General features: G+C 45.9%; 1 protein-coding gene across 11 annotated transcripts in view; it reads right to left on the bottom strand.

Annotated features, from left to right (window-relative positions):
• Positions 1-14,799, bottom strand: part of ncam1a (neural cell adhesion molecule 1a) — a 149,937-nt gene that overhangs the window by 21,218 nt on the left and 113,920 nt on the right. For 6 of the 11 annotated variants that reach the window (XM_035526753.1, XM_035526754.1, XM_035526755.1 and 3 more), the window contains 6 exons: positions 13,319-13,469; positions 11,668-11,852; positions 10,437-10,533; positions 9,240-9,407; positions 8,158-8,283; positions 1,408-1,455 (listed from right to left, as the gene is read on the bottom strand). In XM_035526753.1, coding sequence (XP_035382646.1) covers positions 1,408-1,455; positions 8,158-8,283; positions 9,240-9,407; positions 10,437-10,533; positions 11,668-11,852; positions 13,319-13,469 — 775 coding nt within the window. Of the gene's footprint in view, positions 1-1,407; positions 1,456-3,992; positions 3,996-8,157; positions 8,284-9,239; positions 9,408-10,436; positions 10,534-11,667; positions 11,853-13,318; positions 13,470-14,799 lie in introns of all 11 variants that reach the window. The other 5 variants (XM_035526757.1, XM_035526758.1, XM_035526761.1 and 2 more) reach the window with 2 other exon arrangements.

Below are 14,799 nucleotides of genomic sequence, written 5' to 3'. Positions count from 1 at the left end.
ATGCGGGAACAGGACTTAATGTAGATTGCCCATTTACATTTAAACTGCAGAATAGTAGTAAATTGAGGGCATCATGCCATGAGACAGGATTTGTTCACATATGCAGGTTTGCTACCTAGACCTGCAGGGGTTCCTCAACTGATGAGACTCACTGTTGCAGTAAATTACAGTGCAAACCAAGTCACAGAAATGAATGTCTGGGATAAACACCACTGAAGTGATCCAAAGCCATTTGGTTCAACTGTCCTTTAAAGCAACTATTATAATATCCCAAAGTTCAGAGTAATCCTTTTTGATTATGCATTCCTCACAGCATTCAAAAGTTAAACTGTAAATTTCCATTCCTTGTTTTACGCAAATACATGCCTGGCATGCCAGATTAATTAACAACATATATTCCATAAAATATGTAAAAATGTATCATTTAGGGACCATTTTCTTTTTTATTCCTTAGACATCTGACAAGGGTTTAGTCTACCATAATATCAGGGCTGCCATTAGAAACCCGATAACCAGACAACTCTCCATGGCCGATCCTAAAATAAAGACCTTGTCAGTCATTTTATCAGAAAAGAAAAATTTGTCCATCAAAAGTTGCCTGTCAGGTAAAATGTTTTTAAGGCCCACACTTTGCTGTGTCTTTGTAAAGAGAGCTAGTGTAATCCATTGTATCCAGGCCAAGCCTGTGCAGACGCACTTCAAGGTGGGGTCTAAGGAGAGATGCTCTTCAACCGTTACATCTACTTATGCTTTAAGCAAATGGAAAACGCACAAACAAACATGCGTGAGAAGACTCGCTAGGGAACAAAGTTATCTTTGAAGGTTGCAGGGCAGACACTAAAGAGCTCTAATGGTGCTAATTTTGGTTAACAATGTGAGGGCAAGTCCCTTGTTTCTCTGATCAAACAGCATGCAACACAGTTCATTAATGTATGCTAATGCACTTCAAAATAACTCCGGAACTCCATGCCGTGCTTCCAAATTAGAATAAGACTAATCCCATGTTTTACAGAGTAATATAAATTGAAACACAGCACATCTACAAAAGTGAATGACTTCACGGCAAAAGCCTACGGCCCTGTATCTCCTAGAAATGTGCTGACCCTGTGAACATCCACCCCCCTCCCCCCCCGCCATAGGTTCAAGTGGAAAGAGGCGCTCTACAAGCCGGGGGTTAGTAGCGGCTTTCTACCTGGGTCTGAGGTGATGAGAGCAGCCTCGAGCGGCAACACGAGTCTCTCTCACTGCCTCAGTCCTGAAAGCAGCTCACTACGGGCACTCTGTCTGCCTGCACGCTGTGCACCAGGCACGCGGAGCTCAGGTGCTGTGCTGGCTATGTGAGGTACACACACGTGTAGCAGGCAGGTAAAGAGGTACAACAACATGGCACACTGCAGGAATACTCACTAAGAGCTGCATTGGTTGGAGGGTTGGGGGTTGCAGTCTCTGAAGAAACTGGAAGATGGCGAGAACATGGTGAGATGTGCTTGCTTTGGGCCACATGGAAAGTCAGTCATTTAGTCAGTCGTTAATGATAACCGACCATGTTCTCCTTTATTTATCGTTGTCTTATATAAAAATCAGATATATCAAGTCAGATATATCAGCACAGTGAACCAAACATAAAACTCACAGGCTGCATGCAACCAAAATGTATAGGCATCAAAGGGGAAAAACAAACAAGCAGTACCTTTTGCAAACAAGACTTTCAGTTGGTTTATTGGTTTTGTGAAACATGAAGAGCTGGATTGTGGATGCCATGCGTCAAAAAAAATAATGTCCTTTGTAACTTTACAACTATAAATCACTGTCAGGAATTATTACATCTTTAAATCTTTCTGTAAACATTCTTTACAGTTTCCAAGCAGCATTGAAAACAAATGGAGCTCCTACAGATCTACTTTTGGGGACAGAAGGCTGAGAGAAATTGATTTTTCTTGATCAAAACATTTGAAACCTATTCAAAGAGAAGTGAAAGACTGACCTGAGAAGATTTGAAGTTAGTGCTAGGCCTTTTCCCACCATTATTGAAAGAATTCAACACTTCTCATCACCCCATCCACATTTCAAATGCGCTTTTCAAGTTAGGCACTAATTATTAATCATTAGCCATTGCTAAGTTTTAACAAAAACCCTCTTTAGGCACCATTAACACAAAAGCTATCTCTACTTTGTGTGAAAAAAAAGAAAAACAACAACAATTATGATAATAATAAAGTATAGAATCTTTTTGTGTTTTGGTATATTATGGATTAAATGAATACTATTCACAATACATTTTTAAAAGAAGCAGTCTAAAGCACCATATGACTCATATAACTGTACAGTGTCACATTTACTGCATCTGCAGACAAACTTTGTAGGGTCTTCCCTTTAGTGTACCAGCCTAAAGATTGCTTTGACGTTGTAGAATAATTGCCTGGGAGACCATTATTACTGATGACATTATCATCTCCGATGCCTCCTCATCAATCTAACCCGAGCCTTCATGTAAAGGATGGCTTCCTCTAAGATGAACTCAAGGGACCCGTGGTAAAATGATAAGCACTTTGAGTAGGAGGTAATAATATGGTAAGAGGCAAAAAATATTCCAGATTTCCTGCGAGAAGCAAAACTTAATAATAAAGAAGACTGTCTGTTAGTGAGCTGAATGTCAGACAGAAACTGGTTTACTGGGCTTTGCTAGCATAATAGGGACTGCATAAGATATGTGTGCAGCAGGTCTGTCTACTGATGCCTGTATTTCTGCCTGAGTGGTGACAGGGATCCTTAGATACAAAGGGAATTATTGGTGCCGAGCAATGTGGGGACTCCATAGCAGCTGTCTGAACGTATTCCAACGTGCAAGCATGCCTCGTCACATTCAGAAATAAAGACTGTGTTTCCACTTGAAGACAAGCCTTTACAGCAGAGGTGCAGACTTAAAGCATTTTCAACTCTATGACTGCCAATGTTGTTTATAGCTCAAAATAGCTACTGATTGCATAAAATGAAAGAATTTGGCATGTTTTAGTTGTGTGCCTCCTAAAAATTTGATAGTAATAGACAATGTTGGTGCATCTTCTTTCAGAAGATTGGAGATATCCAAGTCTCGCAGAACTTGGAGATATCACCAAACCAAAGTCGAGCTTCAGGTCTCAGAGATTAAACTGGAAATAAATGCTTCAGAAATATAATCAAATGATAATCAAATTAGGAGTGCTTCATGTTAAGTACAATGAAGGGACAAATAGATGTTGCCTAAGGGAACATCACAATTAAGGCACTCCAGATTGCTGCTTGAGAACTTGGAACATCCGATAGGTCATTTCACCATCTTCTCTGTATATGCCACTCAAGCAGTGGCATATTTGACCTCAGTGGAAAGGATAATGAAAGAGGCCATTCTGTTTTTTTTCCATGCTTGGTCACCATCCATATTATAAATCAGAAGGTAGGAGTAGGAGCGGCAGTGGTCACATATATAACAACAATTTTATCTTTACCTTACACTAAATGTAATACCTTCCAGTATGCCTTATTTACAGCTACACTGTATACAGTTATACTGACATACTGAAATACAATCCGTATTTGTTTTTAAATACAGTAGTGGGATTAGCCAGCAGTGGGACTAGCTAGGAGTGGAGTGTTCAGTATATGGTGCCTGAGTACCCCTTAGGAAGTAATAAGCTGTAATCCCCTTGCAAATTGTCCCAGGAGCTACTGAACTCATCCAGAACCAGCAATATGTGGTATATTAGTGAGAAGCTCTACAACTTTGATTCCCTGGCATTGAGAACTTTGTGCACTCACTGCTGCACCCATATCACACCTTGCTGTGCAAGATACTGTGGAGACAGCAGTAATGGTTGACACGAATCCCACGAATCCATTCTTCTCTAACGTTTCATGCATCACAGAATGAACACAAGGAGAAAATGAGGGCTCCCCTTGAGTTGCTCAAGCTGTCATCTCTGATTCTCTGATATAGCTCCGCTTGGCACCTCCACCTTCTAACAGGGCTGGGCTTCCATGTTGATTAGGATCATCAGTGTATCCTCCTGCCTGCTGTACATCTCTGCTGTCCCTGTTCTCAGCAAGCACTGCGCTCTATAGTGGCTGGTCCCTCCCCTGCCCCTGCTGGTGGAGTGCCCTACCCTACCACGATGCCCTCTGAGCCTCTGGCATCACCACTTCCTCACATCTGTCCCCGAGGAAGTCCTGTCAGAGATGTCTGTAGGCCCTGCGGGAGAGGATGAGTCCATGGCTATGGAACGGCCAAGAGGCCCAGGCACTGGAACACATGCAGCCTTCCTGACTCTGAAAGGGCTTTGCTGGGTTGGGTTCCAAGGGCACAGCACAGAAGGAGGCGGTGTGGGCGCAGCTGTCAGGCGGCTCTGGGGCCGTCCATCACTCTGGTTTCTCCCTCTCTCTGCTGTGACAGACCTGGCTCTGTGCCACATGTCTCCGCCCATGCCAACGCTGCCACCTGCTGGGGAGCTTGGGGAAATGTCGCCAACCCCTGAAGCACTGCCTGCGAAGGCGTGACTGCCCATTCCACCACGACAGGCTTCTGCGGGGGAAAGGCTTGTGGCTTGCGGCCAGAGCCAGGCTACTTTCGCTGGTTGCCACGGCACCTTCCCCAGTCGGTCTCTACACAGAGCCTTCATCCACTTCTTCCTCCACTGGGGAGTTAGAGTCCAGACACAGCTTTGCCTACAGGTACTTAAGTCTATAGGAACATCAAAACAAAGCCTTCTCCACACTCTGGGGACTTGGACAATGCTATACTAGAGCATAAAAGGCTAGGGAAGCATGTCTGTACTGTTGGCGGTGTAAACAACTCAGCCTACCCTGCGCTGATGGTGAGGGGAAATGCTTGCATCACCATGACCCTCTGACACACCAGTCAGTCCTACTGGTCTTTTTAAGCTGTGTTCACCACCTCTATGGAGAAGATGTCATTACACAGCCCTACACGTATACTGAAGAATATGACAAATAAATCTGTTACTAATTTCAAACTAACATGCCACTCCGCCCATCCGAGCAGATACTTTTTATTAAACACATGTATAACAAAAGAAATCTTTGGCCTGTTCAATAAAATACAATTCAAGTTCATGCAGCTTAATGCTTCCTTTTGTTTCTGTTCCCCAACCTCCTGCCTGGCAGGGAAATTCCCTCAGTGAGTGTCTTTAGCCGGAATGTGACGACTAAGGCTTCTGCCTGCCTCTGCTCTGTCATTCGAGACCTGACAAATGCTTGGTGAGCGTTTGGAGGGCTTGGATTATTGTGTCGCCAGTCACCTCTTGTGCACCCATGCGGGTATACCTCCACAACAGCAGCAGACGCGGCCATCCATCTCCACTCAGCGTGACCAAATTACACTATCATTACAGGGTACGGGGTCTTCCATGGCTGCCTGCCCCGTTTCTCTTACAGCGTAATGACCATGAGGAAGTGGCCTCCGTCAAATTGATCCCCATCACTGCCACAGCTAAATGAGGACCCTGTGAAGCCAGACCAAGACTCGACTGTCAGTCAAACTGGCAACTTAATGAAAATGTGACCAGGCCTCTGGAAATGCTAAACTCTGTTTTCTTCCGCTACGGAGAAAAACAGACCAGTCTGTACTGAGGGGTTTTTAAAGATGTATGCAGAGATACAAACCACAGCTCAGTACCCCTAGATGATCTGTACTGGCCACGACTAGATCATGCTTTCTGCACAGACTGAGCTTCTCTCTCATCTAATACGCTTCTAAAAGAACAGCTGGACTGTATGTTCAGGATCAGTGTCTGCATGAAGATCCATTTCCAGAAAGCACTGGACTAGGGAACAGCTACTGTAATCATTCAGGTTTCAGCTACTGGCATTCTATCTGCAACCACAAGCCTTTGGTTGGTCCAGGTTATAGTAATAAAATACAATTCCATCCAGAAGAGTTTGTGAGGCAAGACATATTGCATGAGCTCACCAAGTTATTAATGCATATATGCTTCTCAACACTTTCATGTTCATGCTTAAGGAAATGAGCAAACAGCCACTTAATTCAGTGAGAAAACATAGTATTTCAAATCCAATTTCAGCAAGGTGTATGGTTTTGCATGAGGCAGGAATACTTTAAGTCCTCATTTGAATTTCTCATTTAGCTTCACTACCTTTGACTAACAGCATCCTGATGGATATGGCTGACTATAAATAAATGACAGAAATGAAAACATGGCAAAACATATATAACAGGCGGGGGGGGGGAGAAAATAGAGAGAGAGACAGAGAGTAGAGAGAGAGTGAATAGAGAGTGAAAGAGTGAAGCGAGAGAGTACAGAGAGTATAGAGAATGAGGGAAAGAGTCAAAAGAGAGAGAGAGAAGCACAAAAAATGAAGCACTTACTTATAAAAGTACAGCCTGAGTTAATTGTAAAAATACAGCGACAGTTATTTGTACAATACAGCCTGACTTATTTGTAAAAGTAGAAGCCTGAGTTGCCAAGCAACATGAAGTATTGCAAAAACAGAAAGACGGAAGAGAATCAGGAAAGACGGTTGGTGGTGATTACAGCTGGGTTGATTTTGGTTAAAATTTAATTTCGGACAGTTTTTGTCTAACACTTACTTAGAATTGTAAAAGAGAACAAAACTGCACAGCAAAACACCTTAATTGCTACACACTGTAAACAATTATGTTCTGTTATAACTTAAAAAGTAAGAAACCCTAAAAAAATGTAGTTAATTGTTCATCATACAATAAATAAAAATACAATTCATTAGGATAAATGAACAGGAGTGAAGGAGGCAGGTACGGAGGCCTGGGTGGGCCAAGCACAGATGGAAGAATGAGAAACTGGCAAACAGTGTCAACCTTATTATGACAGTAATAATAAACTAAGGCCCTCAAATAAACATTCATCTGTCCACAAGTCTACTTTATGAAGAAACAACTTTCATGTTGTACATGCTTCTTTCAGGAAATACTTTTTCCTCAACTCTGGGGGATTCCAAAAGGCAAAACAGCAAAAAATATATCGCTGCATGATCTTCCCTGTTGGTTATTTCATTACAAAGCTACTTCAGAGATGGATCAACTGAATCATATTGGGGGAGAAAGAGAGTCTTTTAATGAAAGCCAGAAAGAGAGAGTGAGAGAAAGGTAATTATGTGCATTTTTACAAAGTCTCTTAATCCCTAGTAGTTGAAGAGGAAAGTGAATTATCTGAACCATATCCTTTAGCTCTTCTTCCACACTTACTGTTCTAATCTGCTTCTAGGCAAAGCCAAGTATGAAAATGTTATTACATTCAGTAATTATCCTGTGGGCTGTGAAAGACTGCAGTGACAAGCCTCAGAACTTCTTACAGTATGCGCACAGTTGGTCTCTTAAAGCAAAATCCCAACACTGGGTGAAGAAAATACCCATTCTGTCCAGTTGAATTATTTGACCAAATTCAGATATGTACTCTAGCATCTATTTATAAATCAAGGGCTGTTGCATTGCCCAAAACTGTCAATTGTGTCATTATAAGAATTAGATTCAATATTAATTTTAACAATATAATAGCTACCCCATCTAATAATCCTAACATTGCTTAAAGTCTAAAGCACAAGTCTGGATTTGTATCTGTTTATAAAGTAAGTCCTGACCACATAGAAGACACCTGAAAATCCACGCAGCTCTGGAGCAAGTATATCACCTATCTGACTTTGTCTCACGCACACAAACACACACACACACACACACACACACACACACACACACACACACACACACACACACACACACACACACACACACACACACACACACACACACACACACACACACACACGCTCTGGCAAGAACTAGAGGAGAAGAGAGGAGAGAGAGAGAGAGAGAGAGAGAGAGAGAGAGAACAAGCTGCACACTCAGAAGGCAGCGGGGATCACTGGCCAAGCAACTCCAAGCAGTGCTGCCTTACACACACACACACACACACGCACACACAAAGACGAAGGACTGGTGGCTGCTCAGGCTAAGGGTTTTTTAGAGCAGGGCTACACAGAGTGCGGTGTGGTCTGTTGTGGATCCGGCAGTGAGGGAGGAGGGGAAAGAGTCATGGTTATGTGGTACAAAAGAGAAAAACAGACAGAGAAACACACCGAGCAAAAGATAGACTGACAGGGAGTGGTACTTACTGACAGGCTGTGTTTTAAAGGTCTCAGGGGGACTGCTGTCTCCTTCACCTTTGCCGTTGATGGCAGACATTTTGACCTCATATTTGGTCTCTGGCTTGAGGCCAACAATGGTGATCATGCTGAGACCTAGGAAAGAGCAAACGTCAGAGTTCTGCTAGAGGAGCTGGAAGGCCAGGCAGGCAGGAGACGCGTCCTTGTGGTACTCCTTCCCACGTGCCTCTGAACAGCATCATCTGAAGTCCCACACAGTAGCAGGAAGCCAATGTGCTTGGCTAAATCCTAGAAGTCTGTTTGGATTTGCACAGTGTTCGAGGCTGTGATGATTCGAGCGTTGGCGTGTGGATCTGCCCAGAGCCACACTCTCACACTTCGTCCAGGGCCACAGGGACAGACCCACAGACGGGGTGTGTGTGCGCGCGTGTGTGTGTGTGCATGTGTCTGTGTTATTAAAGGAGAATTCTGGCATGCATGTGCATGTATATGTACTGGCCCATGAGTGGAGTGTGTGTGAGTGTGCGCTTGTATAAAGCTTATTCTGATGAATGTCCCATGGAGGTCTGCCTGACAGAGTAAAGCTGTCAGCTGCAACGGGGATGACATCGTCCCACAAGAGGGAGAGAGAGAGAGAGAGAGAGAGAGAGAGAGAGAGAGAGAAAGAGAGAGAGAGCATGGCCTGCAGACAAGCACAGCACATACCAGCCTCTGACAAGAGCTCTAAACACTCTTACTTAGCATTCAAGTGAAGCCAATCCCTTCCCCTCAGTTGTGCACTCTATTTTTGGGGGAACACTTCACATTACATTTCACACACGCCAGGAAGAGCCTTTTTCTGCTGGCGGAAGGGTTCAGGAAGTGGTGGCAGCCAGGGCCGATTGCAGCACACGTGGTCAGTGACGCTGAATGAGGAGGGGCGCTAGATACTTGTCCCTCTCCTACGGGTTACACAGCACACCTCATGCACAGCTGGGATTATGCATAATAAACCATTCAAACCAGCTCCAAGAAATGACTACTTTGTTGCTCCAAGGGCGGGGAGGTGGATCGTTTGTGTGTGTTGGGGGGGGGGGGAGATGTACCCTCACCATCATGTACGTCGTACTCCTTGCTAATCCACTCCTGCCCTGCCACCTTCCACTCGGCCTTGTACTTGAGGATAGGCACTCCACCACTGGAGTCTGGCTCGTGAAACTCCACCTGTGCCGTGCTGGGGTACGGGAGCACCTGCTCAATTATGGGAGCCGATGGCACCTCTGTACCACACACACACACACACACACACACACACACACACACACACACACACACACACACACACACACACACACACACACACACACACACACACACAAAGAGAGCTTCATTCTGCCTGCTACACAAATTGCCACATGCACTTCACTGCTGACTATATGTTCATATACACATGTCCATATCCATACACAGCCCCCAAAGTGGATGTGTCTTTAACATAACTGCCCAGAAATGAAAGGCTAAGTGCTTTCTGTGTTCTACAGTAAGCTGTCTGAAGAGAGACTCTGGTCTGCTGTCAACCAGATGTACAAGAAGTAAAGTAGGGCAAGAAGGAAACTGTTCGCTCGTAAGGCAGCTTACCGGGTAAATCTTGAGAAACGAGCTAGTCTAGCAGCGCAGAACACCCTTGAATAAAACCCACTTTAACGGGAACACCCTTGAATAAAACCTTCTTTAATAGGAAGTTTAGAGCAACTCTGCAGCGCAATAAAAGAAGCCTGCTTTTCTCCTTGAGTGCCGACTGGGAGTAGGACTGTTGGATAGACGGGGGTCAAGCCCGCGAAGACGGGGACGTCCCCCTCTTTTACATCGTCTACAGCGGCGAGTCTAAACACTCATCACCAGCTCACACCTGCCCCATTTACACGGCGCCGGAAATATCACAGCCGCCGGCATCTCTAACGGTCTGTGGCACAGCCTGAAAATGATAGCTCTGCTAGGATTATTATTGCAGAGCCTCAACCAAAAAGTGCTCTCTCCAATCCCGAGGTTAAAGCACCTCTAATTTACCCTCCCAGTGGTTTAGAAATTAGTGCAGGAAGGATTTAATGTTGGTTTTATGACACTAAGCCACTTACTGTAAAAAAAGTACGCTATGCGCACCTAATGAGGGGCATTATGTCCAGAGTTACGTCATAACTGCCTTTTGGGCCATGCGCTTCTGAGGCAGACAGCCCGCAGTAAACGAGTGCATAACACACATCAGACTTCTCTCAGCATGCATTTGAATCTCTCTGGGAAGCTTTGCAGACCTGCTTGGATCAGGAGGAACTCCTTAGACTCGGAGCCCATCAAGTTGGAAGCCGTGCAGTTGTAGCTCCCAAAGTCACTCTGAGATTCTGGGGTGACCTGAAAGAGAAGAAGCAGACAGGGGATACGTCATGCAGCGCCATGTCCTGCCCTTGCATGACACGGACATTTCGTTTTTAGGTGCATTGCTTCCTCTGAGCTCATCACCATGGCAATGGCAGTGGCCTTTTGTTCTCTGTGGCAGACATGGTGCTTGATAATTACGGAGTGCCACACAGACAGAGAGAGAGTGAGAGAGAGTGGGAGGGAGGGAAAGTCAAGACAGAACAGAGAGAGATGATGAGAGCTGGGGGGGGGAATGGGAGAGGGAGGGAGAGAGAAGGAACGTGATGCAGAGAGAGAGAGAGAGAGAGAGGGTAGAGGGAGAGTGGAGCGAGCAGGGGCACCTGGGAAAGTGTGTCACCAGTACAGGGACACTCTGTGCCAGAGAACGCTGTGCTATGCAGAGTGGGCTAAAAACCCTGCACCACCCTACTCCCTCACACTGTCTCACCACAGCCCACCCTGCCGTGTCCCCGCCGCACTCTCCCAACACACCCGCTTAACACACGGGGGCTCTTCAGCTACTATTACTATTGTGCAACTTATTTACTTGGGTTCCGGAATCTGTGAAAAGCCGATAACACTTTTTATGTTAGCTAGGAACAATATATTATTATTATTCAAAAAGCAGTTTAATTAGGGTAATTAATGCATTATGTGGGAAAACAAAACAATGGGAAAATCATGCAATTGAGGAAACAAAATTACATGTATTATTCAGCAGTATCATTAAGTTGATAGAGTACACTACAATAAAAACTGGTCATTACACTCTAACTGAACCCCTGGCTAATAAAGGTTTTGACAGATGCATATGCCAGCTCTGTAGTACATAGGAAAGGGCAATTCAGGGTTCAGCAGAAGTTCCAGCAGGGTTCTAGCAATCACTTCACATTCTGTCATGACTAATCCCTAATTGCATAAAGTGGTCTTCTGATGACCAGCTGTAATGTTTCTGTGGAACTAGTCACCGCAGTATGTGCGGGGACAGGTAGAGCCCTGTCTAACTTTTAGAAAGTGGTCCACAATGAGCAGACATAGACGAACGTAGTTCATTATAGCTCAGGTTACTGTCGAGCATGCCATAGCTGGCAGGCTGGAGCCATGTGTGTTGAGGCCAAGGGGGGGCACCTCCAGGTAGCTGTTGGTCACGGTGTTGTAGATCTTCAAGTTGGTGGTGTTCACACCAGGCAACTGCTGGCCATCGCGGAACCACAGCACGGAGGCGCCGGGGTGAGCCAGCACCTGGCAAGTGATGTTGGCGGGGTTACTCTCCCACGTGTACACGGCCACGGACCCCTGGATCTTCGGTGCATCTGCAAGGAGCGGAAAGAAAGAGGGTTTTGTGGTGGAGCCTGGAGGCAAACACAGCACGAGTCAAATGGTGTACACCTCTGGAAAATGTCTCCCTGAAGCCGCAGCGGCTACTGTCCCTGCTCCTGGCACCTGGGACTAGCGATCGATAGACTGTTGTGTTTTGTCATTTTTTTGGGGGGCCATAGGGCTGGGAGAATAGTACATGAAGGGGTTGGTGGGGGGGTGTAGGGCTGTCTGCTGGTGCCCTACAGTGCCCCCTGGAGAATTGACATCCCCACTATTAGATTGATAGACACAGTAGAATCAGCACATCTCCTACAGTTTCACGTCAATAAGTACCCCCACCCGATCTCCACGCCCCCACGTCCCCGGTCTCATCTGCACCGGTAAACACCTCTCTGAACCACAGGTGGCAATGCTGGCATTCAGACAGAACAAAAACAAAATATCTCCCTTCAGGAGGAAGAAATATGACCTTGATATAGTGGCAGATGAACAGACAGGCTCTCAAAGAGAACACTTTCAAATGTGGAGACAAGTCTGCGCTGTGGGGAGCAAATCTCTAGTGTGCTAGCGCTTTAGCGTGACTAGCGCCTGGCCAGCTAGGCTTGGGTCGTCCTGGCGTGGGTCCTGGGTCCTCGGCCGCTGTAGCCAGTCAGTGGCCATGTGACGGCACGGGGTTCATCTGCTCCAGACAAAGCACCTTTCTCTTATCGCTAATGACTGCAAAATGTTCCGCGAACTCCACTAAGAGTCTGATTACAACCCAGGCGTAGTGAGTCGAGCTGCAGTCGCACACAGCTTTTTATAAATCGTGAGCTGTGATGCTATCTCAGGATTGGAGCAGATTACTTGTTTTTGAGGCAAGGAAAATTAATCCAATTAGTCTTTCATTACACACGAGGCTTTTTCTCCCTCTTTTCAAAATTTAGGGGCTCCATCTGAAAGTGAGAAAATAAGATTAAAACTGTTTCTGTTCTAACTTTCCTGTAAATCTCTCAGATGGCAATGGTACCTACATGCATGCAAAAGAAAATGTAATTTGATCAAAGCAAAAGCCTTTGCTTTACCGCCTCATAAAGAGGATTTACTGCCATTTAGGACTGTGTCGTATTTGATATGCAGGAGACCGTAGCTGTTATGCATGCGGGTCTTTTCATGCCATTCCAGCACCTGATTTTACACAGAACTCTGGGAACTACTGGGTGCTTGGCAAAGAAAACAACAGAAAAGCACGACGTAGGGCCCAGCTTTGGGTTAGATGAATATTTATACTCCTAAGGCTCATTTTATTGGTATGCGGTGGCTCAGTCACTTAAAAAACAAGAAATGTGAATTAGCACAGGTCCTGATCTCGTATCTTAACAATAAAAGCCGCTGAGCGAGTGAATCATTCGATTCCCTCACTAAAAGGAGCATAAGGAGGGAGTGTTTGCAGATGAGAGGAGGGGGCGGAGCCTCTTACAGCGCACTTCCAGATACATGCTTTGGATGTCCTGGCCGATGGAGTTGCGGGCGGTGCAGAGGTACTGGCCAGCATCGGTGAACTGCACGTATTTCAGCGTGAGCGAGGACACACGAGCATCGCTGCGTACCACAACGTTACCGTCCAGACTCTAAAGGGAGAAGGAGACATGAGAGAGGGACGTCAGACACAGTGAGTCACTAAAAAATCAATTAATCACCAGTGCATTTCACTGCCTGCCTGTCCGTCTCTGAAAGAGACCCAGTAGACCATCGCAAAAGCACGAGCTAAAAACAGAAACGAGGAGACGGGCAGAAAAGAGGAATTTGTTAGAAGACAGTGGTCGGACTGGGCTCCAGAGTGAGAAAGTGGGAGCACTGTTTCACTGTACAGCTGTGGCAGGGTATTCTGGGAGCTGCCCAGACAGGAATTAATAATGAAGTGGGTCACTTTAGGGCTTTTGCCTCATAAAACCCCTTTAAACTGTGCAGTTTGGATGGTGCACTAAAACATTTCACAGACACAGGCATGCACACACACCCACACACACGCACCCCCCCACACAAATATATTGCATTGCTCCTGCAGACGTGTGCCATCTTCGTTTACTAGAAGATCACAAGAGGAGTGTACACACACACACACACACACACACACACACGACCAGTTCTCATCACTAAGAGTATGTAAGACTGTCTGACCGTGGGCTGAGGTAAACAGGATTCCATGCGTTTTACTGTACAATAATGAAGATCCAATAAAAATTCGCAATCCAAACCTGCCCCCACCGTGTTGCTATGGTGAGGAGGCAGCTGTCTCCCCACTCGTGCTGTTTTGTGAGCAGGCATCTGTCTGGCGTGGTGGCCGTAAGGGAGAGAGTGCGACACGTCCCAGCCAGCAGCGAGGGTGAGGCGAGTCAATAAGTCACCCAGAGGGCTGCTGCGTCTCTACCCAACCATGCCAGCTGTGCTGGGCCAGCAGAGAGCATCAGAGGGTCCTTGGCCATCAGTGAAAAATGCAGACCCAGAGCCCAGCCAGCTCACATCTCCGCCCTTCCCCGTCTACATCTCAATCAGCATAATGGTCCTCGCTGATTCCTGCTGGATTACCACTGCAAAGAAGCACAGCCCTCCCACATGTGTCTTCCTTTCGGGGAGATCCGGGGGGGGGGTTGGGAAGCGGGTGGCTAAGTGCACACTCGCACATTATCATATACATGGAAATTAATTGACTCACTACATCTGACTTGGGTAACGTGACCCATGCTAATCAGGCAAAGCTGCCTTTTCCATGACATGACTTAATAGATTTATTAGTCATGCCAGCTGACACCCTGTTACTCTACTAAAAAACATGAGTTGCTTCTCTGCTTCCCCAGTGAAGCCACCAGTGCAGGGAACCGGTGAAAACCTCACCAGCGGTGTTCCCTCCAGCTCACGTGAGCCGCACGCACGTTCCAGTTTTCCAGCGCGACTCCCACG

Source organism: Electrophorus electricus, chromosome 6 (genome assembly GCF_013358815.1).
Source record: "Electrophorus electricus isolate fEleEle1 chromosome 6, fEleEle1.pri, whole genome shotgun sequence".
Classification (NCBI taxonomy): domain Eukaryota; kingdom Metazoa; phylum Chordata; class Actinopteri; order Gymnotiformes; family Gymnotidae; genus Electrophorus; species Electrophorus electricus.
Note: the sequence above shows the minus strand (reverse complement) of the source record. Positions and strands in the feature narration are given on the sequence as shown.